The sequence below is a fragment of the Leptonychotes weddellii genome, chromosome 5, assembly GCF_054177405.1.
Source record: "Leptonychotes weddellii isolate Sample4059 chromosome 5, ASM5417740v2, whole genome shotgun sequence".
NCBI lineage: Eukaryota > Metazoa > Chordata > Mammalia > Carnivora > Phocidae > Leptonychotes > Leptonychotes weddellii.
Window position 1 is genome coordinate 62,465,412 of NC_138373.1, and position 26,542 is coordinate 62,491,953.

At 40.5% G+C, this 26,542-nt stretch overlaps 1 protein-coding gene across 7 annotated transcripts in view; it reads right to left on the reverse strand.

Moving 5' to 3' along the window:
• Positions 1–26,542, reverse strand: part of NRP1 (neuropilin 1) — a 139,998-nt gene that overhangs the window by 42,039 nt on the left and 71,417 nt on the right. For all 7 annotated transcript variants that reach the window (XM_081820843.1, XM_081820842.1, XM_081820839.1 and 4 more), the window contains exon 7: positions 1,658–1,813. In XM_081820843.1, the coding sequence (XP_081676969.1) occupies positions 1,658–1,813 (156 nt within the window). The remainder of the gene's footprint in view (positions 1–1,657; positions 1,814–26,542) is intronic.

A 26,542-nucleotide genomic window follows, 5' to 3' on the forward strand; every position in this document is an offset into this window, starting at 1 on the left:
TTGATGAGGTACGGCCAACTCTCCCTGAAGAAGGCAGGGAAGAGGGTGGAGGCCATGGTCGGAGAGGCCCCAATGTACAAGGGAAGGAGGGTGGGCAACAATAACGAGACTACAGGTGGATGTTTGGATTGCATTTAGCTTCAACGAATGTGCTCAGACAGATGACACACCTATATCTTTGCTGAATCCTTCTTTAATCTGTCTGCCTCCCGCTCTGGAAGCCCTTCTGCATCCCAGGATGCTCCAGATTGTGGGCCTAGCTGTGTGCATTGCCAGACACCCCCCCCCCAGAACCTGTGAGTTCTGGGCCATGCAGACAACCAATGGCCAACAGCTGACGAGGACGTGTTGGAGAAGCAGCCCTCCTGTTTTAAAGAAATGGCCTGAAGGCCTGAGGTCGGTTCTCCTTACTCTCTCTAGATTCTTTTGTTTGTTGGTATGTCCTTGGCATCAGCGTTTTGGTTTATTTGTTTGAAACTAAGGCATGTCTTCCAAAAAATACTTCAAGAATAAGTCATGAAACTTAGGGTCAAAATTTACTTGCTAAAGCTTCACAAGCTTTAGTGTTGTGTTGGCTGTGAGGGTTTCTCTTTCCCAGATGGAGGATTGGTTCCGTGTCCTCCAGGGCTAGGCAGTGGCCTTGAACTTGCTATCCATAGAAGTTGCCTCACACAAAGTAGCTGTCTATATATCTACTTTCATCTTGTTTGCCCTCAGTAAGCGTGGGGGCTTCGTAGCTAATCAAAGGGAATTAACAGTTCTTTCACTTCACACTCAGGAGGTTTTTCTTAGTTAGGAGGAGAAAACCGGGCCACATATGCTCAAAAGGAGACAAAGACGTGTTAATTGGCCTCTTCCCAAACTCGGAATTTCAAGTTACCTGGATCTTTGCTACTATCCTTATCAATTCCATGCATTTTGCTTGGCTTCAGGGCAAGCTTTCAATTTGGGGGAAACAGCGAATATGTGTTCTCAGAAATCTTTTGATTAGTAAATCAGAGCAAGCGGAACTTCAAAAAAACAGGCAGACTGAGAAGAACATCTCAGTTCCAAATGACTTAGGGCAGGGTGCCCGGGGCGGGGCCCAGTTGGTGTGGCTTCTTTGGTTAAGAGCTGTGAGGAGGTAGCGTCAGGTCGTTTGTGTGATCTGAGGGAACACTGTGAACTGCCTTTCGTTCCCTTCATTCTAACAGAAGGAGCCAAACACACTTGTAAATTAGTTTGTGGGCCACAGAGGGTAGATGAAAAGGAGTTTTCTAAAACCAGCCCATTACGAAGAGGAAGAAAGAAGGAATCTATGAAAGAGAATGAAGAAACACAGGGAAATCAAACAAAACAATATGCCTAAGGTTCTAAGAGGACAGTGCTTATCCTATGCACAGTCCCTATCCCCATGGGAGGTTTAAACTGATTCTTGAGTCTGACACTTAATTTGGCCGGTATTGACTTTTCTTGGAAACATCTGTATAATTTCCTCTTGGCTTCTGGATCTGGGAACATGAGACCCCCTTGGTCAGATATAAACCTCTAATTGCACTTTTCATTTTAAATCAATCCAAAGCTAAACCAGGCCAGACAGAAAGCTCCCAACAAGTAAAAATTGATCATCCATTTCAAAGACTTAATTGGTTGGGGGGTGGGTGGCGGCCACACTTACAACAGGTTTATTTCCTTCTTTTATGGTGATCCAGTCTTCCCCATTGGAACTAATGTCTATTCTATAAGTCTTGACGTAATATTTCTTCTTGGTTTCCTTTGAAATGGCTCCCTGTGTCCCAACAGCAGTGACAAAGCGCAGAAGACCCAAGTCTACCTGCAAAACAATACAAGCATGGTCAGTCACTCACCCTGCACCACCATAACCTGAAAATTTTTTCCTGTGGATTCCCCAGTGTAGTTTTCATCCACCTCAGAGCAATAGGCCCTAAATCCATCTGGCGTCAACAACCTCTAATTTCCCCATTTCATTCCTTCTAAAGGTAGGCACAGATATGGGGCGCCTGGGTGGCTCAGTCCATTAAGCATCTGCCTTCGGCTCAGGTCATGATCCCGGGACCTGGGATGGAGCCCCACGTCAGGCTCTCTGCTCAGTGGGGAGCCTGCTTCTCCCTCTCCCCCTGCTCGTGCTCTCTCTTCTCTCTCTCTCTCAAATAAATAAATAAAATCTTTAAAAAAATAAATAAAAATATCTTCCTAACAACACATTAGCATACATTATTTTACAATTAGAAAATCAAGACAAATTTGCACACTGGACTTTCGAGAGGCTTGGACTAGAACTCAGGTCTAAGGGATCCTATTATACTGGTCAGCATCTACCTCCTCCCAGATTGCAGACAGAAATTATATGTCTCTGAAAGCATTGTGAGTGTTGTGGTTTAGAGAATGGGCCAGAGATTTATAATCCGGAATGGAGGGCAGACAAGGAAGGCAAAGTAAGGATTTTTGTTTCATCTTTAAATTTCTTCCTTCCCCCTATCTTCCCATGGTCTTTATTGCAGTTGGGCTCGAGAAGAAGGTGGATTCCAAGGCGTCATCTGGGAAAGACTGATGCCTCCATGTGACAATGTCTAGGGCTCGTGAGCTCCAACTGTAAGTTTCCAGCGGAGTTCCGCAACACCAGCACCTGTCTTCATCTCTTACTAACCTGTCTCACACCCCAGAAGGCTGGGCTGCTTGAAGGGCAGCACAGCAGTGATGACAGAGGGTGACCAAAGCCTCAAGGTCCATGATTTCCTGCCAGAGGTGTGCAGTGGCTTGGGTTGTTCCTGTGACCCTGTGACATGAGTGGGCAGGACAAAGATCTAGGCACCGGGCACTCAAGGGTCTAAGATTGGTTCTGCCACTAGCTAGCTGTGGGGCCTTGGACAAGTCACTTCATCTTGAGGTTTCTAGTTCTTCATTTGTTAAATAAAGGAGTTGGACTAGATAACCTGGAAGGAGAAGATCCCTTTCAGCTCTGACTTCCGATGATTCCATGTTTCCAGTAAAGTAAAATACAGTTGACCCTTGAATGTGGGGAGTTAGGGGTGCCAACCTGCTGCACAGTCGAAAATCAGTGTGTAACTTTTGACTCCCCCAAAACTCAACTACTAATCGTCTACTGTTGACCAAAGACCTCACAGATAACATAAATAATCGATTGACACATATTTTATATATGTATTGTATACTATGTTCTTACAATAAAGTAAGCTACAGAAGAGAAAATGTTATTAAGGAAATCATAAGGAAATCCATTCACGGTACCATACAAAAAAAAAAAAATCCACTTATTAGTGTACCCTCACAGCTCAAACCCAGGTTGTTCAAGAGTCAACCATACGTTTTTTTTTTCTTATACCTTTCTTATTTCCATCATTAGTAACCAAGAATCATCTTAAAACAAAAATCATTACTAGTGTCTATATATTAGAAATATTTTCAATTTCCTTTTAGGGATACATTTGATTATTTGTTTAAAATTGTTTCCCTCATTTATTATACCCTCTATTTTATTTGTGTATAATGCAGATACTTTAAAGAAATGATACACAAGTATATGGCAAATACTTTTAAAGGACACAGAAAGTAACTGCACGTTACAACTGCTTAACATTAACAAAATGTTTCAACAGCACATTCATTATTAAGAGGTAAAAGAATGCCATTTTCCAGTGAGAACAGCAACAAAAGCCAAAAAGACAAAAACAAAAAACCCCCAAACATACCCCCTACCCACCACCACCACTTCTGAATCCCATTTTCCACTTACTGCATGACAACCCAATTTTCAGAAAACAAAATTTCAATTAACCCTAACAAGCACATTAAACCTGCTTTCCCTAAATCCAATCACCTCCGTTCCATTTCCAGCCTTATGAAGAATGACTATTGTCTTTCATGAATTGCTTTTTCCTGAAGGTCCTTGGAGTAGTTAAATCAACATGTTGCCAATTCACTTCAAAAACTGAACAAAGAGTTACATCCAGGAAAAACAGCTATATCACTAAAACAGCTATATCACTAGCCCATAAAAGCCAACTTGAAGTTACACAATTCAACAATGGCAGATTTCATCTAGAAAGGAAGGGAGCACCATTCAATGTAAAACTGTCCTTATTTCATTTACTTGATTTTAAAGATATAAAGTCTATGCTATGGTTGCTATCGCCAGATTTAAGAGGAAAAAAGAGCAAGACTTTAATAGAAATTAATAGTTTAGGATAATAATGGTAGATGCTTTAATCTTAATTTAACAAATAAATATTTACCCAGTTCATTTTTACCAAGGGCCTCTACTCGTTAACTGAAATTTGAATTTTTTTCACAAGTGAACCATAAGACTTTGTATGAATTTGTGCACAAATTTCAAAAAAGGGAGGCAATCCACGTTTGCCAGATTTAGCAAATAAAAATAGAGGATCTTCAGTTAAATTTGAATTTCAGAGAAACAACAAATATTTTTAGTACATGTATGTCCCGTGCAATATGGGGGCATACTGACAGCTGGTTCATTGTTTACTTGAACTTCAAATTTAACCGGATGTTCTGTATGTTATCTGGCAACCCTAAATCTAACTCTATTCCAGACAAATAATCAGGGGATTTTAAGTTGCTGCAAAAACTCTCTTGATTTCCTAACACTGCAATCTGAAAGTTAATGGGTACTCTGGACATGGTTGCACTCAACAATTTCAACTCTTTTCAAATGCTCTCAGAACACTTAGTGCTTTACTGACTATCCATTGAGTCATGCCCAATGCCATATCCACTTTCATGCTGAAGGGCCCTTAAAATCTTGACGTCCAAGGGAGCATGAAGCAGAGCTATTTAAATAAACTCTTCCTGTCAAACTTACAAATGGCTCTTCAGTGTGGAAATGATTAAATCCCCAAGAGTGCATATTCAGCTCAGGCTGATTTGAAATAACTCTAGAACTTCATTCCCTGGCTGTCCCTTTTCCTAATTTTTAAATTTTGTTTTTAGGGTAAAATTTGGTTACCAGGTAGGAAAGAAGTTAATTGGTTGTCAACTAGAAAAATCCTAGGCATTAGAAACAATTGACTTTAAAGGAAGGAGTAACTGACTGAAATTAACAGGGTATCCAACACGGGAAATGTCCAATGTCCCAGATAGAAAGGCCCCCAAAACATGTGCAAGAATCCCTTGTAAAAAAGAAAAAAATATTTTCTTTTCTCAACAGCAATGAAATGCATTAGCAACCTCCCCTTGTAATTGCTAAAATTTCCTGCTGTGCTTTAAAACTCTGCAGATTCTCTTATTTATCCCACACTGGGATACTTGAAATTTCATTTCATTTTTCTTCCTCACATTACTGCCACTGGATTTAGTAAGGATGAATGAGGAACCTCCCAAATGATTAGGGCTGGGGCCTGAACCTTTGCAATTAAAACCGGATGTACGCAGAGCTCTAACAAGACACAGCCTCCCTAGCACTGTGGAGGCCCTCACACTGGCAACACCAGGGAAGTTCTTTCAAGTCTCTTCTCCCTAAGTATCTTTGAGGAGTGCCCTCACAGCATTTGGGCTTGGGAGAGATGCATCACCATCAGCCTCGGAAGCCCTGCTGCTCACACTTCCCGTGTCTGTGTCAGGAGACCCAGAAGGCCTTACTGCCTAAAGCCTGGCTGTTCACACTCTTCTCACCAGTGAAGCCGGCTCCGCAAATCATGACATTGGCCTCCGTCGACCTCTTTCATCCCACCTGCTGCATCTATCCCTCTCCAACCGTACCTTCCCGCCACGTTAAATTATTTGTTATTCCTCACACAAGATAAGCCCTTCTGTTTCCTTGCCTTGCCACGTGAAGTTCTCTTGACCTAAAATAAACTTTTCTTCTTTTCTGACTACAAATGACTCTTTTCTCTTTCTGGTTTGGTAGGCAGGACGAAGTCCCTTCTTCCCTGGGGATGTTTGGTGCATAGTTCATGTCTCCACCGCTGAATTCATCATGTTGTGTTTTTGCTCTACTTCCATCTAGACTTTTAAGATTTCTTCTAGGGAGTATCTGCTTTTCTATAGAGAAAAGTAATAGCTGCCTAGTGAAAACTTGTAAGATACAGAAAAGATTAAAGAAGAAAATAAAATCTCCATAAGACCAACATTAGGAAAAAGCCACCTTAGGTAACAGCCTCCCAGAATATTTTTTTCTATGCAAAATATATGTGGATGGTGTATGTATGTTTCGTCATTATAAAAATGAGGTTGTATTACCTCTAGGTTTGATAACTTGCTTTTTGTTTAGTTTGCTGGATATATTTTCATGACCAAAGTATTTTTCAATGGCTTCATGTGGTAGTCCACAGTGAGGCTGTAACATAATCTATTTAATTGGTCTGCTACCCATGAACATTTTCATTCAATTTAATTGACATTCACTCAGTGGACACTTCATACCACTTCTCCTCTAAGTTCTAGAGTAAGTGGTGAGGACAGAAAGAGCAGTAAGAGTGTGGGAACCCCCCCCCCCACACACACACGCGATGACTGAATGGGGCGTTGCACAGAGGAAGGAGTCAACGCACTGCTGACATTTTGCAGTGGACACTGATGTCTAAGACACGTGTTGGAGGATACACAGTAGAAGTTGGCAAATGGCACAAAAGAGAAAGAATGTTCTGGTGAGAAGGAGGATCAGGAGGTGCAGAGGTAAGCAGGAGGAAATGAATGAATGAAATAAACGGACCCTAAACAACTTATTGAGTTTCCTTCACCACTATAGCCCTTTTTTGTCAAGAAGTGTATTGCTCTTTGTTTTGTTTTTAAGAAGTGTATTGCTCTTTTAAGAGTATTGCGCTCTGGTCATTTTCAAGCCGAAATAATTAGTTTTCATGAAAACCATTCAAAATCAGCCACTGGACATCCTCTTGGTGGTTTAGCTTTTTGAATTATGATGAGATCTCACCAACCTCACATCATAATAGACAAGATTGGCGACCCAAGACAGACAGCTGGAAAGATAAAGCTACAACCCCAGAACGGTTTTACATAATGCCACCCCTCTGTGTTCTGGAGGGTTCATCGTCCTGAACAATACTTCCTTTCTTTCCATAAAAACTCAGACACACAATAACCATAATTAAGTAACCTGCTTTCCCTAAATCCAATCAGCTCTGTTCCAATCACTATCTTCTCATTTTGAAAGAATATCATTATTCCACAGCTGCTTTATTTTTAATTGGAAGATGGATGTGATCTCACATCTGAGTTTGATGCACTTCTGTTTAACATTAAGGGTGATGGTTAGGGGGTGTGAGGATGGGAGGGGGGATGCATGGAGCCGCGCATCAGTGCATTCACTAAAATTGTTGAATGCTTCACTCTGTGTGTGTGACGAACATAAACATCTGGTACTTATCTGGGAGTGTGTAGACTATTTTACAGAAGTCCAGCACACTCCTTTTGAATTCTGGCAGACACTCTCTGACTTAGCTTATATAGCCCCATCAGCAGAAGTGACCCAATATGATATCCTGTTTCCAATATAAATATAAAATTCTAACACTGCTGGTAGGCTGTCTACCCACATCTTACTTTCACTGTGCTCCACCCCCAAGAAGATGGTATCGCTAGACAGCGGAGACAGAAGAGGAAAGCCCAACTTTCATTTTGGGTTTGGGGAGAGGCGCCCTAGTAGAAGAAAGCAGCTGTCCTCGTCCACTTCTGGGGGGCCATGGATGGGTTCCTAGCCACTCCTGTGGCTGGAGGGCCCCCCATGGCATGGATCCTGACCATGATCCCAACTCGCTCTTTGTTGGAAGATGTCTACACGTATAATCCACAAGCTCTTTATGGCCATGGCATTGTGTTAAGAATGACAGGAAACCATTCCCCAGATAAAGAGAAGCCAGGAGAGGCACACTTTTTACTGGGAATCATTTGAGGACAAAGCGCATGTTTCAGCATTGTGTAGTAAATCATGTAGCAAACCTCTGCAAACTGCTGGTTAAACACCAGCGTGCAGCCTCCGAGCCATGAAATGAATATCGTTGCTTTCTGTGATAATACATAACCAGCTATTGGTAATGTCATAATGTGGAAAGCCTCATTTCTAAAATGAAAATCTGTCTTGCTCAATAAAATACTGCCCATCGAGCTAGCATTGGCTAGGGAGTGTTTACTAGCTTTTAACATTCCCAAAGCAGGTCAGTACAAGAGCCTGAAAAAATACAGGACAAAGGACTGAAGTCTGATTAAAAACAGGAAAAATATTTTGAAGCAGGGAGAGCATGTTGGGTTTTTTTTTAGAGCATCTCTGATGACTCAAAGAGCTGTTTAATTCATCACTAGACACTACAAGCTAAAGAAAATATTTTTAAGCAATTGTCTCATTTCCTTAGATAACACACATATTTTCTGATAGAGCCTGAGCATTTTAACATCAATGCTGTTCTAGGATCCATGGGCTTAAATCAAGCATCTGATCATTGCATTCCTTAACTTAACACCTTGGACTTTGTATAGTGACCAACTGCAATATAATCACTTTATAGCCAGTGACATAGTTCTCTATCTCTTTATGTATTTTTTCATTATTACTGTATCACATAAAAAAATACTGATGGCTAAAGTTACTATATTAATAGAAAAATCATAGGGCAATCCCTTTGTGTCCGGCATTTTATTAAGGGCTAAATTTACAATCATCACTTCTTTCGATTCTCACAACAGTCATGCATGGAAGGTTTTATGGACAAAGCAACTGAGGAACAAAGTGATGTGTGGACCCTGCCCAGAGTCACATAAGTCGCCAGTGACTGAGCCAGGACTTACCCAGATCAGATCAGTGGCCCATGTACAAACACTATATCCATGCTGTTGCCCCATTCGTGTGGTAAAACGTGGTAATTACTGAAAGAGATTGCTTCCTCAACAATAATGAAATCTGATTCTTCTTTTTTTTAAAAAAATACATTTTTGTATAATTACAGAAAATTTGAAACCATTTATGATTACCTTGACTTAGGGTTTAACATTTACACTGGCTACCAGAAAGCAAACCTTTGCAAATGATTCAGTTACACTGTTGAAAAACAAGATGGTAGAGATGGATCATTGTTAGCAAAAGATAATGAGGAAACGTTTTTAAAATTCTGGTAAAGAGTAAAAATATCCAAGTATGAGAAAAGTGTAATGCAGGAAGAGCCTCGCCAATTTTCTTTTCTGGTCTTAATTGCCTGCATTCATCTCTCTCTCTCTTTTTCATAGCTAAATTAAAGGAAAGCATTTTCTCGGGTGGAAACAGACTACTGGTTGTAACAAAACTCTGGTAGTAAAACAATCCTACATGAATGAAAGATGAATTCTATTGGAAGCCGTGAGCCAGCCACTTAGAATAACATTAGATAAGGCTGTCAGAGCACAAATGCCGTGGAAAGGCTGGTTTCCTTGACTTGCCACTGTACTTAACAGCACAAGAACAAGGAAAGGGGCAAGAAAAACTAAGTCCCCAAACAAGGGCTGACCTTTGTCTTTTTTGGCTGATAAAGAGAGATAATGCTTACGTGGGCTCCTTTGTGTCTGAATTTATTGCACATTCTTTCGATCTCATGTTATTTTTTTTTGCATAAATCAGAAGCAACTAATTAAAAAAGAAATATTTAATTCTGATATGTTCTTTGAACTGGAGTTCCATCTGGTTTTGTTTAAATAGTAAAATCTGCTGTAGTTGTTAAAATTGGCAAGTGGCATAGGCACAAAAGGAAATAAAAGGGACTCCGTGCAGCAGGTTAATACTTTCGCATTTCAGCTAGAGACATTTCCAGAATCCAGCTACTCAAATCACTCCAATATGGAAACCATAAAGATCGAATGTTCTAGAATGGAGGCACCACCACTGGTCTACATTTCCTCAGTGTGATGGAGACAGCATTAGGCTTTGAAGACCTTTGGTTTGACACGCCCACCCCAAAATGCTCATCTTAGTTTATGAAACATATTTAAGACATGTTTGGGCAAAAAGTCCTCACATACTCTGCAAAACCTGAGTTTTTTGCTTGTTTGTTTGTTTTCCTTCCATATTTTCTTGGACAGATATAATTGTGTACAGAAAAATCAGACAGATATTCCATTTGAATTCCTTTTTTACATGAGAAACCTATCAAATCTGGACATCAGGATGCAATCTATTCTGATAAAAAAGGAGGAGAAAATGAAATGTATTGGGGTTTCTCTAGACTCTGGGATACAAGTAAACAGCATCTAAGACAAGTTGAAACTCTCCTGTAGAGTTGAAGAGAAAGGCTGGTTAAATCCCCATGCCCAGATCTTGAGAAAAGATGAATACTTTTAAGACATTCACCGACCTGTGAACTCCTTTCTTCTTTTTTTTTTTTTTTTAAAGATTTTATTTATTTATTTGAGAGAGAGAGAGACAGTGAGAGAGGGAACACAAGCAGGCGGAGTGGGAGAGGGAGAAGCAGGCTCTCTGCTGAGCAGGGAGCTCGATGCGGGGCTCGATCCCAGGACCCCGGGATCATGACCCGAGCCGAAGGCAGACGCTTAATGACTGAGCCACCCAGGTGCCCCCTCCTTTCTTCTTTAAAATGAAGAAGCTTCGTTGCTTCAATAACATGTCACTTTGCACATGGGTACCTCTGAAACCTTCAGTAGCTCAGTCACAAAGATGACACTTAAATGGCCCCCTTTTCCAACTAAGATTTTCAGGGACTCTTGCTGGGCAGTAAAGGATTCGGGGACTTAAAACCTTCAATTAATGTTTTTTGAATGTGTGTTTGTAAGTTACATTAAATGTAAAACCTGAGCCTAATCCTTTGATGTGGGAAGAGGACAAGTATTCAGAACAGACCAAATGCAACTTCTAGAAACTCAGTTAAGATTCTAACTTAAAAACGTTACAGTAAAAATTGCTTAATTGGAATTTTTTAAGAGAGAAAAGGAAGTATGCTATAGGTTAGAAATAATTGCAACCAGGGGCGCCTGGGTGGCTCAGTCGTTAAGGGTCTGCTTTCCGCTCAGGTCATGATCCCAGGGTCCTGGGATCGAGCCCCACATCGGGCTCCCTGCTCGGCGGGAAGCCTGCTTCTCCCTCTCCCACTCCCCCTGCTTGTGTTCCCTCTCTCACTGTGTCTCTCTCTGTCAAATAAAGTCTTTAAAAAAAGAAAGAAAGAATTGCAACCAGTTCAAATATGTATAAACCATGTAGATCTCCTAGTGAAACACCTCCTAGAGTCATAGCATGTGCTCTTGTTAGGTGGGTTCGCAGCAAAGCTTCGGTGAGTGCCTACTACATGGAGGGCATGCACTGGCGTAGTGCTCTCCTGCCATAACTCTTGGTTCCACCGGGACCCACGAAAACTCGGAAAGTGTTCTCCTAGTAGAAGACCTGAAGTTTAGGAATTGTATGGGGGAGGTCGGCATGAGCAAGCCAGCGGGTCCAGTGATACTGATCTAGCAGACAGCAGGGATGCAACACTAGATATCCCGTAAGATCGAGCAGATTGTGTATACAGATCTCTGGCTCCTGATAACCTGTCTCTGCCCAAACCAAAAAAGTACAGTATGGAAGAATGGATAAAGGGTGGTCTGGGTTACAACCATTTTACAACTTAGCACAATTTATTATCTCTGCACATAATTTCAGTAGGACTGTATTATGTAGATAAACATCAATTATTGTTCTTCTTCTTACTAAAACATTTGGGGGCAAACTATAAGCTAATGAACAGAGCCGGGGGCATGCTCACGTCGATGTGCTCTTACAGCTCAATCATAGGGTTTCACGTATCAGGGATGCTTGAACTCAAAGTGTGAAATTAAACTGAAGGATGCCGAGTGTCCAGATAGAAACGTCTAGTCCATTAAACTCAACACGCATTTATTGTTTGCCAGGCTCTGGAAGCAAGTAGACCTATGTGGAAATAATGATAATACAACACAAAGTAAAAAGTGCCACCATGCTGACAGATGAAGCATTATGGGATTCCAAAGAAGAAAGACTCCTTGCAGAAAGAGAAAGAATGGGTTTTATGGAAAAGGGGTCAATTGAGTCATTCAAACCGGATCTCGTAAGATAGGGTAAGACTTTGGCCAGGGAAAAGGCCAAGATTGATGAGCTCAAGGCAGAATCAGCTGGAAAAATATCCCACCCAGCTGCCTGTATTTCGAAACATCTGATATGATGAATATTTTCCTTCTAACTAATATCTACTTTTCGAGGGCAAGTTTAAGGTTCCAACCCACCCCCTGCTCCCAACACACATCACCCTTTGCGTGGGCCTTCATGTGGTCCACAAGTCCAGGCCAATAAGGGCTTGGCTGGTGACAGAGACAGTGAAATCTCACTTGTAATGGAGCTTTGAGCTCATGAGCATGCACTGCACTGCTGAGGTCATTCTGCTGCAGTGCATGCTTTCCCTGCCTCTGGGAATCCCAGCATTCCAGGGGACACACCTCAACCTCACTCTGCGTGAGTCAGGGACTTCCCTCCGGGGCCCTAATGGCACACTCCGCGGTCTGGTCCTGCCTTATCTTTATATCTACATTTAAAAGAAAACATTTCAGCAAAGTGGCATAAAAACAGTTATGTTTCTTCAGGGATTCACACTGCTGTTGAAATCATGCCGTTCACTCCTCAAACATTTAAGGAGCAGGCAATGAGTTCGGAACATGAGCGTATAATGGTGGGTATTTTTGTTTCTGTGGAGGGAAGTTGGTGACCGGCAATTACTCATTTATCACACAAATGAGTGCTGGATACTTGGGTGAAAGAAAGGGAAGGTTCCCAGATTCCTGCCCTTTAGTCAGTAGGGGAAAAAGTCAAGTAAACAATAAATCTCAATACAAAGTGGGTAGACTGCATTAAAAATGCTCAATAAATTCTAGACTACAAGGAAAAAATTGGGGGGATGCAGGCAGCATGTGGTGGCATAAAGCGCAGGCCCCCAGAAGTACCTCTGTCGCTTCGACATTAAAAAGTGACCTGGACAATGTTACACAAGTTAATTAGCCATCCCAAGCCTTAGTCTTCTCTTGCCAACAAAAATACCAAGGCTTACTCCATTTAGTTGCAACGCACAGTTATTATGAGGATCATTATGAAGCATTCGTACACACATTAACCATAAGAATGTGACCCTAAAATTTTTCTTCTCTTAGTCACTTGGATAATTGGGGTGTGTGTGTGTGTGTGTGTGTGTGTGTGTGTGTGTGTGTGTGTGTGTGTGTGGTTTTGCCTGTGGTACCTAGATTATAACTCTTTTGAAGGAGGGACAGAATCTTTCATTTTAAATTCACCTGGCCCTTACCTATAGCATCTAATCCTTAGCAGATGCTCAATATATTCTGTTGAATTTAAATTCAATGCTGTGTCAGTCCAGCCTTGCTGGCAAGGTCTGAAACTCCCTTCTTCCAAACAAAAGCCAACTGCCTGTCATTAAAGTTGAAGTTAGTGTTTGAGCAACTAGCTTGTACACATAAGCTAGGAATTCGATTATTTTTATCTTGGTGTTTATAACTGCAAATATTAGAACTACTCATAAAATTTCCAGTCCTTTGAAAAGTCTACTACTTGATGCTGGAGTCTGCTGAACAATGAGTTTCACTGGCTAGGCTCATGCTGTGTGAAGTATTCCTTTTTACTTATTTCTCAAATGGCCTCTCAGTAACTTAGTATGTATCCTTCCTCCTAGAAGTCACCCCAGAGGACAATAGGACTTAAATGATTTTTTTCACAATATCTATCATGCTCCAACTCTCACGCAAACCTTTTACTTTAGAGCTAAGATATTTGCAAGCGTGATGTGCACAGGATGTTTATGTTTTGGATGTTTATGTATCTGGTATCTTAGACTTTTCCCATACTCTTCCTGTGTTTTTTAAAAGAGAGCAACATTAAAATTTCACTGCATACCTATAGGTCTCTATGGTTTTACCTAATTAATGTGTGGTCTTCATAAGATGTTGCAATTATAAGGCGTCTGGGTGGCTCAGTTGGCTAAGCGACTGCCTTCGGTTCAGGTCATGATCCTGGAGTCCCAGGATGGAGTCCCACATTGGGCTCCTTGCTCAGCAAGGGGCGGGGGGGATGTCTGCTTCTCCCTCTGACCCTCCCCCCTCTCGTGTTCTCTCTCTGTCTCTCTCATTCTCTCTCTCTCAAATAAATAAATAAAATCTTAAAAAAAAGATGTTGCAATTATAGCTGTGTGTGGCTAGGAAACAAATGCAGATTTCGGACCTTTTGCGATCTTTGTGTTTGTCTGTCTTATGGTCTCAGAGAAGCATCTTCACAAGCAAGCCTCACGGGAGAAATACTGGAGCTGACTCCGCCCCCAGGTAAGGCTGCATAACGCCTTTCTACGAGCAATGACTTCAGTTACGGACATATACCTCTTTCCAATCTATCGGCAGTTCAAAGAGATTTTCAAATCTAAAAGACCAAGAAACTATTAAATGTCCTGTGCAGGTAAAGTATATTTCTGTTTCAGAAGCTGTGGTTCCATGTTACCCATAAAGTTTCATCAGCACTAGTGGGGAAATCCCTAAATGCCTCCAGATAAACACACATTTGTACTCAAACAGCGTCTGTCTATTCCAGCACAAACAAAATGACTTGCTTATTATTAGTTTTCCAGTAAGTCAAGCCTTTAATTTTTCTCCCTCCTCCTAAAAGCTTGGTTTCAAAAACAAACACAAGGATGAATTTCTGGAAACTAAAGACTTGCAGATGGGGGCGATGCTCTAAATCAGCCTCTTGGCCTATAAACTCTGACGGCCTCCTTTTACACTGATTTTCCATGTATTTCTTCAGGGATCTAGGTGGGCCTGTCACGTTAATGAGAATTTCATGTGCTGATGGAGAATCTGCAAGTGCAGGTGTCCAAGAAAACTCCTCTCCTTGGCATTAACAATCCTGCGAGGATCTGATGGGATTATTGAGATTAAAGTCGGTCACCCGCCTAAGGTTATAACGAATGCCGCTCCAGAGACAAGAAAGGAGAGAAAGAACAGGCAGCCTAGGTGCAGCCGGCTGTCAGAAAGTGCGTGTAAACACTCAGTCTTGGAAGGGATGCCAGTCATTCCTGAGAGCAGATGAAATGAACTTCACGATTTACTATTTGGTTTTCCCTGTTGGAAGCTGACCATTCGGCCAGGAAGTATATACCGATTCTTTTTTGAAGATCACTTATAAAGGGAGGTAGGAAAAGCCTTGAAATAGTGCATTTAAAAAAAAAAATTACTCTCTAAGAGAATCGTTTGCAATTACATTTCACAATTGATGTTCTGCAGTTTTGGACTGACCAGCTCTGTGGTGCAGGTGGAAAATGAAAACAAGGAAAGGAGAAATGTTATATAATGATTAGGGATTTCCAGGCTCCTCTTGGAAGAAAGGGACAAAGCACGGCATCATTCTGTGCTCTGAAGATATGCTGTTTTGCTATCCAAATGTGGTGTGAAAAAAAAATCTACCTATATTAATTTCATGCATTTCAGCCTGGGTCAGACAATGGGAAAAATGCATCTGCGTGACTACTTTCAAACCACAGGAAAATAAGCACAGATGTTACACTAAGCATATCGTGTTATTTGTCCTCTAGCACTGCCTAAAGTCCTTAACATAATGGAAGCTGTGACTTGCATTTATCCACTGGAACCATTCTTAACACGTGGTTGGATACATCTATTTCAGCCACATACTTGGAGGTGACAAGAGGTGAAATGCTTTCTTGGTGAACATGGCCACACTGTTGTGTGTGTGGGGGGGGGAAGGGGTGCTTCTTGACAGAAAAACAGGGAGCTGAGGCACATATTTGGAAATGCTAAGCATTCCTTTCATATAACCTTGCAGGTTTTCGGAACAGTAAGAATCCTATCCTATTGTTACTATACTTTTAGATGCAAAGTTAAGGATAAGAACACATCACTATGCATGGTTTTACTAAAACTGCCAGTATTAAAAAGAAATTGAATGAACTGGTTCATAATCTGTTGAATTTTACTTTTGATAAAAAGATTTTAATTCAGATGAATTGTATATGCCACATATGGATATTATAAATCTAGACACTTCAAAGAAAGGTAAGTAGATAAACAGATGCTCATGTAAATTCTTCTTGAAAGCAGCAAAGTTCTTAGACTAAGGAGACTGTATTATTGTATTACAGAAGTTGATAATCACAGTTGAAATTTAGCAGATACAGGAACCCCAAATTACCTATTCCTGCCTCCTTCTCCTTTTTGTTCTACTGCCCAGAAGGCACAGTAATGTGCAAGTGGAGATCGTATAAGACGCCTTCCATTTTTGTCACAATAAATGAGATTCATTTATTTCCTAGTGGCTGATGGAGAGGAAATATCATGTTAAATGCACAAATGTATTGACTGGTTTTTCTTTACATGGAAATGGAATTGTTAAGTAAATGAATTCTTGCCGTATTGGCAATTGAAGCTTTCTGAATAAATAAAAGCGTCCTTATAAATGAATGCAATATTTGGAAACGTAAGGTAAAACTACAGAAATAGTGTAATATATGTGCAATAGAATGTTGCTGATTGAGAGCAGTATGGATTTTTAAAATAATGTTTAAATAATTAGGCCAGGAAAATCCTGCATGCTGTATCTTCATTTTTTAAGATTGTGAACTTAAAAAAAAAAATTTTCCCTTCTACACAAGAGCTTGGTGTATCTCCTAAAATATCAAAAACATTTTCTTCAGTATTTCACATTTCATGATGCTCTAGCTTCTTTTTATTATCATGAGTACTTCCCACTGCAAATTTTATGTTTCATTTCCAGATTCTCAAACTGAAGGTTCTGTCAAATTTCTTGTACCTATAGCCATAAGGCTATGTGTCTACCTGGGTCTTGGTCTTTCTCTCTTCTGAGAAGGATCTATCTGCATTAGCTTTAGCCCAGAGTCAAGTCTTAGAGGCATAAGACGACTGTAATGTCCTTCTTCACACAGCTTCATCCAGGACCCTTGGGGCTGCTTTTTTGTTCTGTCACTTTTCTGGGCTAGTATGATGGCCTATAATGTCCTTAGAATTGCGTGTGGTATTTGTTTTCTTAAGGAAAGAAAGACTGGGTATGGGCAGGACTTGAAGGTGTGAACAGTCTGAAACGGTCGGTGAGCCTATGCCTTACGGATAGTTCCTTCAAAGATTGGAAAGACACGAAACATGAACTGTCTGGGCTTCCTTTTATCCCCCTAATGGGCTGCATATCCCTGCGAGCTGGTACCAAAGAACCAAGGAAAACCACTAGTGGAGTTTCTATGTGAAATCCTCAGAGAGGCTTCATGATGAAGCCAAACTAAACAATTACTTGATCTAAGGAGAGAAAATCTTTTTAATTAAAAGTAAATTTTTCCTTTGTGCTGCCTCACACGATAACCGGTAGCATTTAAAATGAATTCCAGTTATGCTTCATGTATTTGTTTTCATTTAGGCAAGCCCAGGGCACCAGTTGATAAAGTACATTTATTTTTAATACAATCACAGAATCTTAAATGCTTGAAAAGACAGTAGAAGCTGTCTGGTCCAATCACCCCTCCCCTGAAGAATTTTATCTATAGCCCTTCTCAGGCCTGCTGAAAGAATAAAGGTGCTTATTTATTTTTCTGCTAAATCCAGAAAACAGTTAGAAATCTAAAGCATTAGAATTGTAAGAAAATAAAATTTTGGTAAAATTAACACTTCATTCTTCTGAAGAAAGGCAAATAGAAGAGTGTCATAAATGAGCTTTTTAACCCCATAAGGCAAAGAGAGCTAAAAACCCTCAAAACAAAAAAAACCCACAAAAAACACCAAACAAATCTTCACATCACTTACACAAGTACATATGTGATTATTCTCAGTCACAATATGTGCAAGTAGTCTCAAATGCTTATTCTGTTCAATAGCTGGAAATATAAAAGCATTTTATTACTATTGGGATGTATAGAGCATTTTTGATTTAACTTTCTTCTCTTTATCTGAACGTAGAACTGAATGAAATTTGAAAGCTGGGGGCGGGGTGGGAGTGGAGAAAGGAAATAAGTATGCGTTTCTGTCCCTGTTGCAGGTCAGCATCCCTAATTGTTATTTTGATGTGGATCAAAATTGTCATTTTGATGTGGAGCTTTCAAATGGTGCATTAAATGAGAACTATATGAGGGCATGGAAGACCCATCCACATCCTGGCTTTGGAATTTCCAGGGTATACCTTTTTCACCTTTGCAGGAGGTTGCCTCGAACATGCCAGACAAGTTTTAAACTGTGGGTTGTGCCAATTCTGAAGAACACACATTTTTCGCCCTGGGGCTTTCAAATTACGATATGAGAGTTATTTAAAGCTTAGGAGTTCGTGTGTTACATTACACGCTGCATAAACGTAGCCATTGCTCCTAAATGTAAACATTAATGCACTCTGTAAAAGGTACAATTATTACCGCCGGGACAGAAATCTACAAACCCCACTAAAGGAATTTCTTAAAACTGCTATCATAAAATCTGTGCATGTTATGGATTTCATTAACATTTTACTCCCCGAGGATTCCCAATTGTATAATAACAGAAGTTCTTTAAATTTTAAATACCACAGACAGGAACAGCCTTTCACCCAAAACAGATGTGAAACCATCAACCTTGCCTTCTTATTGGTCCACAGATATGAAACTGGTTGGTAATTGACAGCTCTTAATGTGTTGTTGTTTAGGTTACAAAATTGGAAACTTAATAGTATTTTTCCCATGAAAAGATAAGGTAATAAGCAATAGGCAAGCTTTTCAAACACAGTTCCTTACTCTCCATTACTTGGAAGTGAAAATACACACACACACACACACACGCATTTGATTTACATACTGCAAAAAATTAAAATACGTCGGCAAAGGTCAGTGACACACAATGTCCAGGTGTGGAGGAGCTCATTTCAGTCTTATTTTTCCTAAATCTTGTCAACAATGACTTGTGATTTTATCCTTGTGTTTCCTTTCCTTAATCCAATCCTTATCAGTGCATTTGGAAGCCCAGGCCACAGTATTGTAAAATCACATCTGTATATATTTAGCTAAAGACAGTTCACTTTTAAAAGCTAAAAATAGTGAAGCTTAAGATAAATAAGCAAGGAGGTTTATGATGCTATTTTCCTGCATAAGGTAAACAGATGCATCAGTATTTTTGGAAAACAAAAGAACTACAATTCTGTTCAAATGATATCTTTGATAAGCTGTTGAAAAGTGACAAAAAACAGCCAAGCAACCAATTTACTTTTTCTTTCAAAACAGTGATCAACCTTATTATTTAAAAAATGACTTGATTAGGACTTAGGGTGTCTTCTACACCAGTGGTTTTCAACCGAGGGTGATTTTTTTTTCCCCAATAGGACATTTGACAATGCCTGGAGACATTTTTGGCTGTCATATGGAGGGGGGTGTGTGTGTGTGTGTGTATGTGTGTGTGTGTGTGTGTTACTGACTTCTAGTGGGTGAAGACCAGGGATACTGCTAAATATCCTATAACGCCCAGGATAGCCTCCACAACAAAGAATTATCTATTCTAAAATGTCAGTATTGTCCAGACCAAGAAAACCTGCTCTAGACACAATCCAATCATTGGTTTAAGTACAGCTTCCGCAGTGACTGTTCAATTTGATAGACATCACTTACCAATCACTGACTGAGCAGGTATATGCTGGGATATAAACGGTCTTCAGGATACCATCTTCAAAAAGGATCTAAATCCATTTTTGCATATTATTACAATTGAGCAACAACAAAGCAGGGGCAGCAAGGCTACTAAGATTCTAGTCCAGGTTCTGTCATTAACTTGCTATGTGGTCTTGCAAATCACTTAACCTCTGAACCTACGCAAAATAAGGAATTCAGACAGGATGACGTTTACATCTGCTTTTAGTCTTACATTTAAAGTTGAGCTAACCTGGAAAGAAAACAATTCTTCTCTAGAATATAACTATGAATATTGGTTCCAAATAGACACAGCATAAAATAATAAGAAGCCAAAACTGTAAGCAAAATGGAATGTGTGTGGTATGCAAATTAATCTATTTTAAGTGTAATTCTAGCTGAACAGTTGTGGTTCTTTCAATATTGTCTTTCCAGTGGTGCTTCATCATAAAAATCTAAGAGGTTTATTTAAATTTCATACATTTTCTTTAGGGTGTGTTGACAAGAAATACTAATTAGTAAAATCATTTGACTGATTTTTAAAACTAAATTAAGTGGTCGACTTAATCAAAATGGTTACAATCATCCTGGTATTTTCTGTATGACAAAACAATCAGTTAAAAATATCTAAAGAATTATGTCATATACTTATTCTGTGTTCCCCAAATCATATCCTCCTTTAAAGCAGCAAAAAACTCTGAATTTAATCCATCCCTACATGCATTTCCTATATGTATTTCCTTCAAATGACTTCCTATTACATGAGAAACCAAGGTACCAGAGAAAGCATTAGGAAAATTTCCTCGAGAGAGGAATTTTTGGAACAGGGACTTCCTGGGTGGAACCCTAGTCACTGAAAACAGACCTATGATGCACTAAGGATAGGACGTTAAGCATTCGTTTTATGCAGGAAGTAGAGGTCACTGCAGAATCAGGGTAAGACAACCAAAGGCTTACCTGGGGGATTTTTTAAAAAGCAAATTGTCTCCCTTCCAGATCAATGTTTCAGCTAAAATAGCATATTAATATTAGTTGCAACACACACACACACACACACACACAGCACACCTGGGGAATAAACGTTCAGTTGAACAGCTGTATTTTCCCTAAATTTGCCAACATTATATTTTACATGCATCATTCCACATTTGGGTAAACCAGTGAGCTATTTTTGTCAGTTCTCTAGTTACACATTTATAAAGGATCACTTTATTGCAATTTCAGCAATTTACTAATGATCTGAATGAGATAATGTACCTTCTGAAGTGTCTGGTTTATAAGCAGCATGTTTACAATCAGGATAACCTGGCTCAATATATGTTCTGGATTAGTCAATTTAGCAAATGGAACCAATTTTGAATATAGCATACAGATTATAAACTTGCTAAAAACTAGCAATTGAATGAAAAGTCAAAAACTATTTCATTGGAGATACCTGTTCCATACTTAACACATTATTATGAGAACAAAAGATGTTTCCGGGAAGTTTTGAAGGAAAGAAAATTATATATGAAACTTGTTAAAATAAATGACATTCTAAAGCTTTAAGATAAATGACTCCAGTTTCTACTTTTAATTTTGGAAGGCAACTAACTTGAAAGATAAAAACCCAGGGTTCCAAATAACAAATTCTTTTCATTGAATGAGCAGCACTCCCTTCTCCCACCTAAGATTTGCTAAAAATGTGTAATAATTCCACGTGTCAGAGGGAATATTTCCAAGAACTCATGAGTTATTTCATTCCATTAGTTACTTACAGGGCATCCAGCTGGCCTCTCCTCAGCTCCTGAAATCAAGCCCACACCTTTAAATTAACTTTTGTCTCTGTTCTCAGTAAGTTGTAACTGTTAATTCTATTTCTGAATGATGACAGAGCCTGATGTTACTGGGAGATACAACACACAGCCCCGGAGGGATGTTGGGGGGAGCTTCTGGGAAGTGAACCTCCTGGCATTAGAGGAAAGCCCCTTGGGGCTGGGGGTTCTAGGAACCTGGCTATTTGCATACAAACTCCTCTGGGACCTGGCAGGCCCCACAACTTTGAAGGCTCTGTAGTTTTTCTCTGTAGAGGTGGAGTGGGGCAATTGCCCCGCTTACCTCATTTGAGGCAGCGTAAGGTGAAAAGACCCACAATTCGAATGGTCAGAGAGCTACGCAAAGGCCAGCTGAGCACTGGGCCTGTGTCAGGCCTGACCACAAGTGGTGATTCAGCAGCTGCTGTCTGCCTTCCAGACCTCTCGGTGCCCACTGACTCCATTCCCAAGTCTGAGGAAGGAAGTCCACTTCCATTGTGTAAGCCTGAGCTTTCCCACAAGTCGCATCTTTTCCCCACGTTGGGATTCATGAACCATTGAACTTCTCTGAACCTCTGTTCTCTCACGTGAAGATGGGGATGTGAATCTTTGGTCTATTTAAGGTACATTTGAAGACTAAAATGGGCTGCGTCCAAAAAGGTGCTTTAATAAAGGAAAAGTGCTATAGAAACATAAGGCTTTGTTGTTAGAACATGTCTTACAATGAATTTTAAAATCCACAAAGCAACCTAAAGGCCTCCGGGATTTGGCCAGTTTCTCATACTGAGCGTGAACAAGGGCACCTACTGTCTTTGATGCTATAGTTGCCAGTGAGTAAACGGAATGTGCGTGTGCTGTGTGGGTGTGTTCTGACTCAGTTCAGACTACCTCCTTTCCACACACTAAGGCCTTTTGCTGCTCATGTCTGCTTTCCAAGTTCCTTCAGTTAGAAAATGTGGAATATTATCCAAGAGAAATACATATAAGGCAAAAGGAAAACACAGAAACAAGCTTCCCCATAAAGTTAGCACTACGTCCTCTCTTCTGGAGCTTTCCTCCTCCTCATACTTCAGAATGAACATCTATGCAAGGAAATGTAGTAGAGAGAGAAGGCACTTTTGCTCCGGGGGCTTGCTGATGTATTCTTAGAGCTACAGAGTGTCTTCCTGAGGCTTTCTTCTTCTGTGTGATTAATCAATGAGGGCTGTCTCACCAAACCAAACAGGATAGGGTTTAGGAGCCAACCGCTTTCGTTTTCTGCTTCTCTGGAATAAGTGAGGGCATAAATAATCTAGTACCCAAAATTTTCCCACAAAAGACAATGCCCCCAAATCTGGGGAAGAGCGGAATTCCAGCCTAAGTTGGTTTATCAAGTAATTCTATTTCTAAAGTCACTGGGGGGTGTGGTAATCAATTAGTCCCTGGCGCCATTTTTATGTCTTTGGATCAACAAAGTTCATATCCCATCCAGGCATTTTATATCTTGCCTTTTTTTCCCCCCCTTGTCTCCTGGTATTTTAATCAGGGAAAAGTCACAGTTGTTTTGAGGAAAGCACTCCCAAGAGCTTTAATTACAGTGAGAAGGATAAATTTGTTTACAGTGTGGTGAACACTATCATTAATAAAACATTGAAATAATTAACGAATTAAATTCTGCATTGTGTGTGAATGGCTACACTTAGCATCTATAAGAACATGTTCCCTGAGCAGACAGTACGCAACGCACTTAGTATACAGAGAGGAGAAGAAAAACGGAGACTGCTTCTCTCCAAGATTCACAGTATCACGAATGGCTAGAGCTTGAATGGAGAAGCCTACAGTACCTTTATTTTTACAGGGGAAGAAACTCAGCTTCAATGAAGTTAATGGCTTGGGCTCTAATGAGGTGCTCGAAAATGAAGAATTGTTACAGCACCACTGATATCCTGAGTCTTTACTTTGAATCCTTGATTGTTTAACCAGAAACAAAAGGAAGAAAAAGATTAAATTAACAATTAGATAAGCAGCTCTAGGACACAGGACAGAATGGCATACTCTGAAAAACATGGGGGAATTTCACAGTGTGATTAACTCTGCTGTGGACAATTAAGAGGTTTTAGCTGCTCAGGATATGAAGTGGCCTTTTGAGCAGGATATGACCATGTGCAAAGCTCCGAGCCGGGACTTCCCTTATGCCCCTTCCCACCAAACTGCCTCTTGACTTGTTTTTAAGCTTTCTGGCAGACAACAGATCTCACAGGAAGCCCCACGGTGGACGTTCATACCCATGGTTAACGACGCATTGTTTTTTTATGTCACTCAGTAATTTCCTAGAGAAAACAATGGCAACCAAAGACTGTTCCTGTCTTGAAGGAAAGTCGGCTTCCAATACTGCCTTATTAATTTAACACATGCAAGTGTTTGTCCTTGTTGCTACAGCAACATGTTTTGTGGGGTATATTTCATGCAAAATGTGAAGAAGTGGAAAAAGAAAACAAATACCATCCGCATACTGATGTGCATATAAATAGAAATGTATGTGCGCTAACTTTCCTGCGACTAGAGGTATGTGCCTCTTGCCCTCAGCCTCAATTATGCTTTACTTGTTGGTTAATTTAAAACATCTATCCAGAGAAAACAACAAGCCAACCACTTCCAAGGAGTTTCAGAAAAGCTGGAAACATATGAAATTATTCATAATTAGGTGATGGGTGAAGATAAGAACCCCCACCACGTACGCAGACACAACAAGCATGGAAATGAGCCTGCTAAGCTCCAGAAAGAGCACAAGATAATTTTACCTCAAGGTGCACTGATGCTAAGCTTCTCTGACATTCATCTTCCATAGGGATGGAGAGGGCATAAAGGCACTGAATTCTAGGTTCAGAAACAGTAAGCACCCAGCTCATCTCGGTGTGTCTTCTCCCGAGGAAAAGCATAAAGGGAGTCGTGTCGCAAGATACACCTGAATTTATATGAAAGGTAACGCATGATAAAGCAGAGCAGACCAAAGTGTAAAGAAGCAGGTGTTGGGAGTCTGACAGCCCGGTCATTCACTGTGACCTTGGGCATTTACTAATCTCTCCGAACCTCAGTGTCCTCATTTTTAAAATGAGGATAATTGCACCTTGTTCCCAGGATCGCTGGGAGGATTAAATGCAAATATGTCAAGTACTCCGCAGAAGTTGGGCCCCATAGTAAACACTCAATAAATGGTAACTATTCTATGAATGGCACAATTGTCATGAATGCTGTTCACCAAATTTCTAGCTCTCCTCCCTCCAGCACGCATTGAATTGCTGCCCCTCAGAAGCTAAGTGTGGCCATGGGACGTGCTTTGGCAATGAAAATAGTGGAAGTGTTCTTCGAGGGGAACTTAAGAGCTAGCACGATGGCCGTGCTCTCTTTTTCCCTCTGCTTGGTGACAAGCAACGTTTGGGATGATGGCCACTCCCTCTGTCTGGGTCCTGGGGTGAGATGTGGAGCAGACCCCCAGCCGACTGGAGTTGAAGAGGGCAAGAAGCTTGAGCTTGAACTAAACCTCATTTGGGGGGGGCTTGATTACCTAGCTTCTCCTAACCATTGCTTTCTATGCTTTGGTGGAAAGAGTTGGGCCGTTTCAGATTTTTTTCTTCTGCCTAACTCCTGAGAATGATGTGAATCCTGTCCTGTTGACAAATGCTTTGTGAGAGCCCATTTTGTCTCCGTGTTTCTCCTGACATAGAATTGCCCTGCACAGAAGAATTGCTACAGTTGCAATTTCAGAACTCTTGCAAGACCACTGTCCCTAAATTATCCAGCACTCTCCACATTACCAAGAATAGGACTACGTTACCATGCAAAGATGCTTAGCACTGCAAAATCCAAGCTCTCCTCTAGAGGCGCGTCTGTCAATCATATGGAACTGTTTGTTGGTTTGGGGATGTGGAAAAACAAGTTGCCAAGAGCTATTTTGACATAGGCAAATTCATTTAACTTCTCACTTAATCTAGAGCTGGATTCAGCAATCCACAGGTACAAGTCTCATCTTTTCTCACTCTCGACACATTTCTCAGTGTTATCATTTAGAGGTTAGCAGGAGTTCAGTCTTCCGTAATAGGCCATTTCACTTTAAGTGTATGTTAAACTAATATTGACCTTCTCAAAGTAAAACAAAATCTGGTATTTGTGCTCAAAAGACTGAAGCAGCAATAGATGTAGAAAGTAGGGGATTAATCATCGTGGTTTTTTTCTTGCTTAGAAACTCTCTCTGGGAATTAGTCATTTTTATATATTTAGCAATGAATGTAAGTCAAGCTTTGCCTACTCTCTGAAAAGGAAGCCTGGATCCTTCAGCAAATAACTCTGTATAATTTGCCCACAGTTAAACCCCCACATCCAGATATGGATGTTTCATTTGACAGTGGGTGAAAAAGTCAAGAACATGAGCGTCAGGCCTTGGGTGGGAGTATCCAGACCTCAAGGCTGGAAAAGCTGAGGCATATTAGGAGTGGTGCCAAGGATGAGTCGGGGCAGGGGAGTCGTGGTGCAGGGGAGGAGAGTCTCTGGGGAATGTGAGACAAGGGCAGGGAAGGGAGTGCCAGGGCAAAGGGAGCAAAGCAGAAGCAACATCATAAGGATACAAATGTGTCCATTTCATACTTATATGTGTATATACATAATCCACAGAGACCCGAGCCCTCAATCAGACTGCTGCCTTGGGCATGTGCTGTGTATACCTATAGGAAAAGTAAACCTCAACCCCTTTCTTCCCTTCTTCTACTCAGAACAAACAAACAAATAAGAAGCCTTATACTTAGATACAATTATTTCATGCAAGTCTGCTAGAGCTAATGTATTTCATCAAGGAAATAAAAATCTGTTGTAGGAGGAAGTGTATGAATAGAAAATGTGTAGTTGTGGGGAAAAATCAGATCTTTTAGTTGTTACCGAAGTGAGACATCTGTGCTCAAATTCTCTGAAGAGTTGTATATACGTATGTGAGAAAATAAATGCATTTTCAGGGACATCAACTGGGCCTGCTTTTCTCAGATTGTGGTGACGCGATGATCCTGCAGGGAGATTACACTCGGTACCCATTGTTCCTCTCTTCGCTTTTGAAGGCATTTGGAATGGCACTGTTTTTTTTCAGCAACCCTTCTAGAT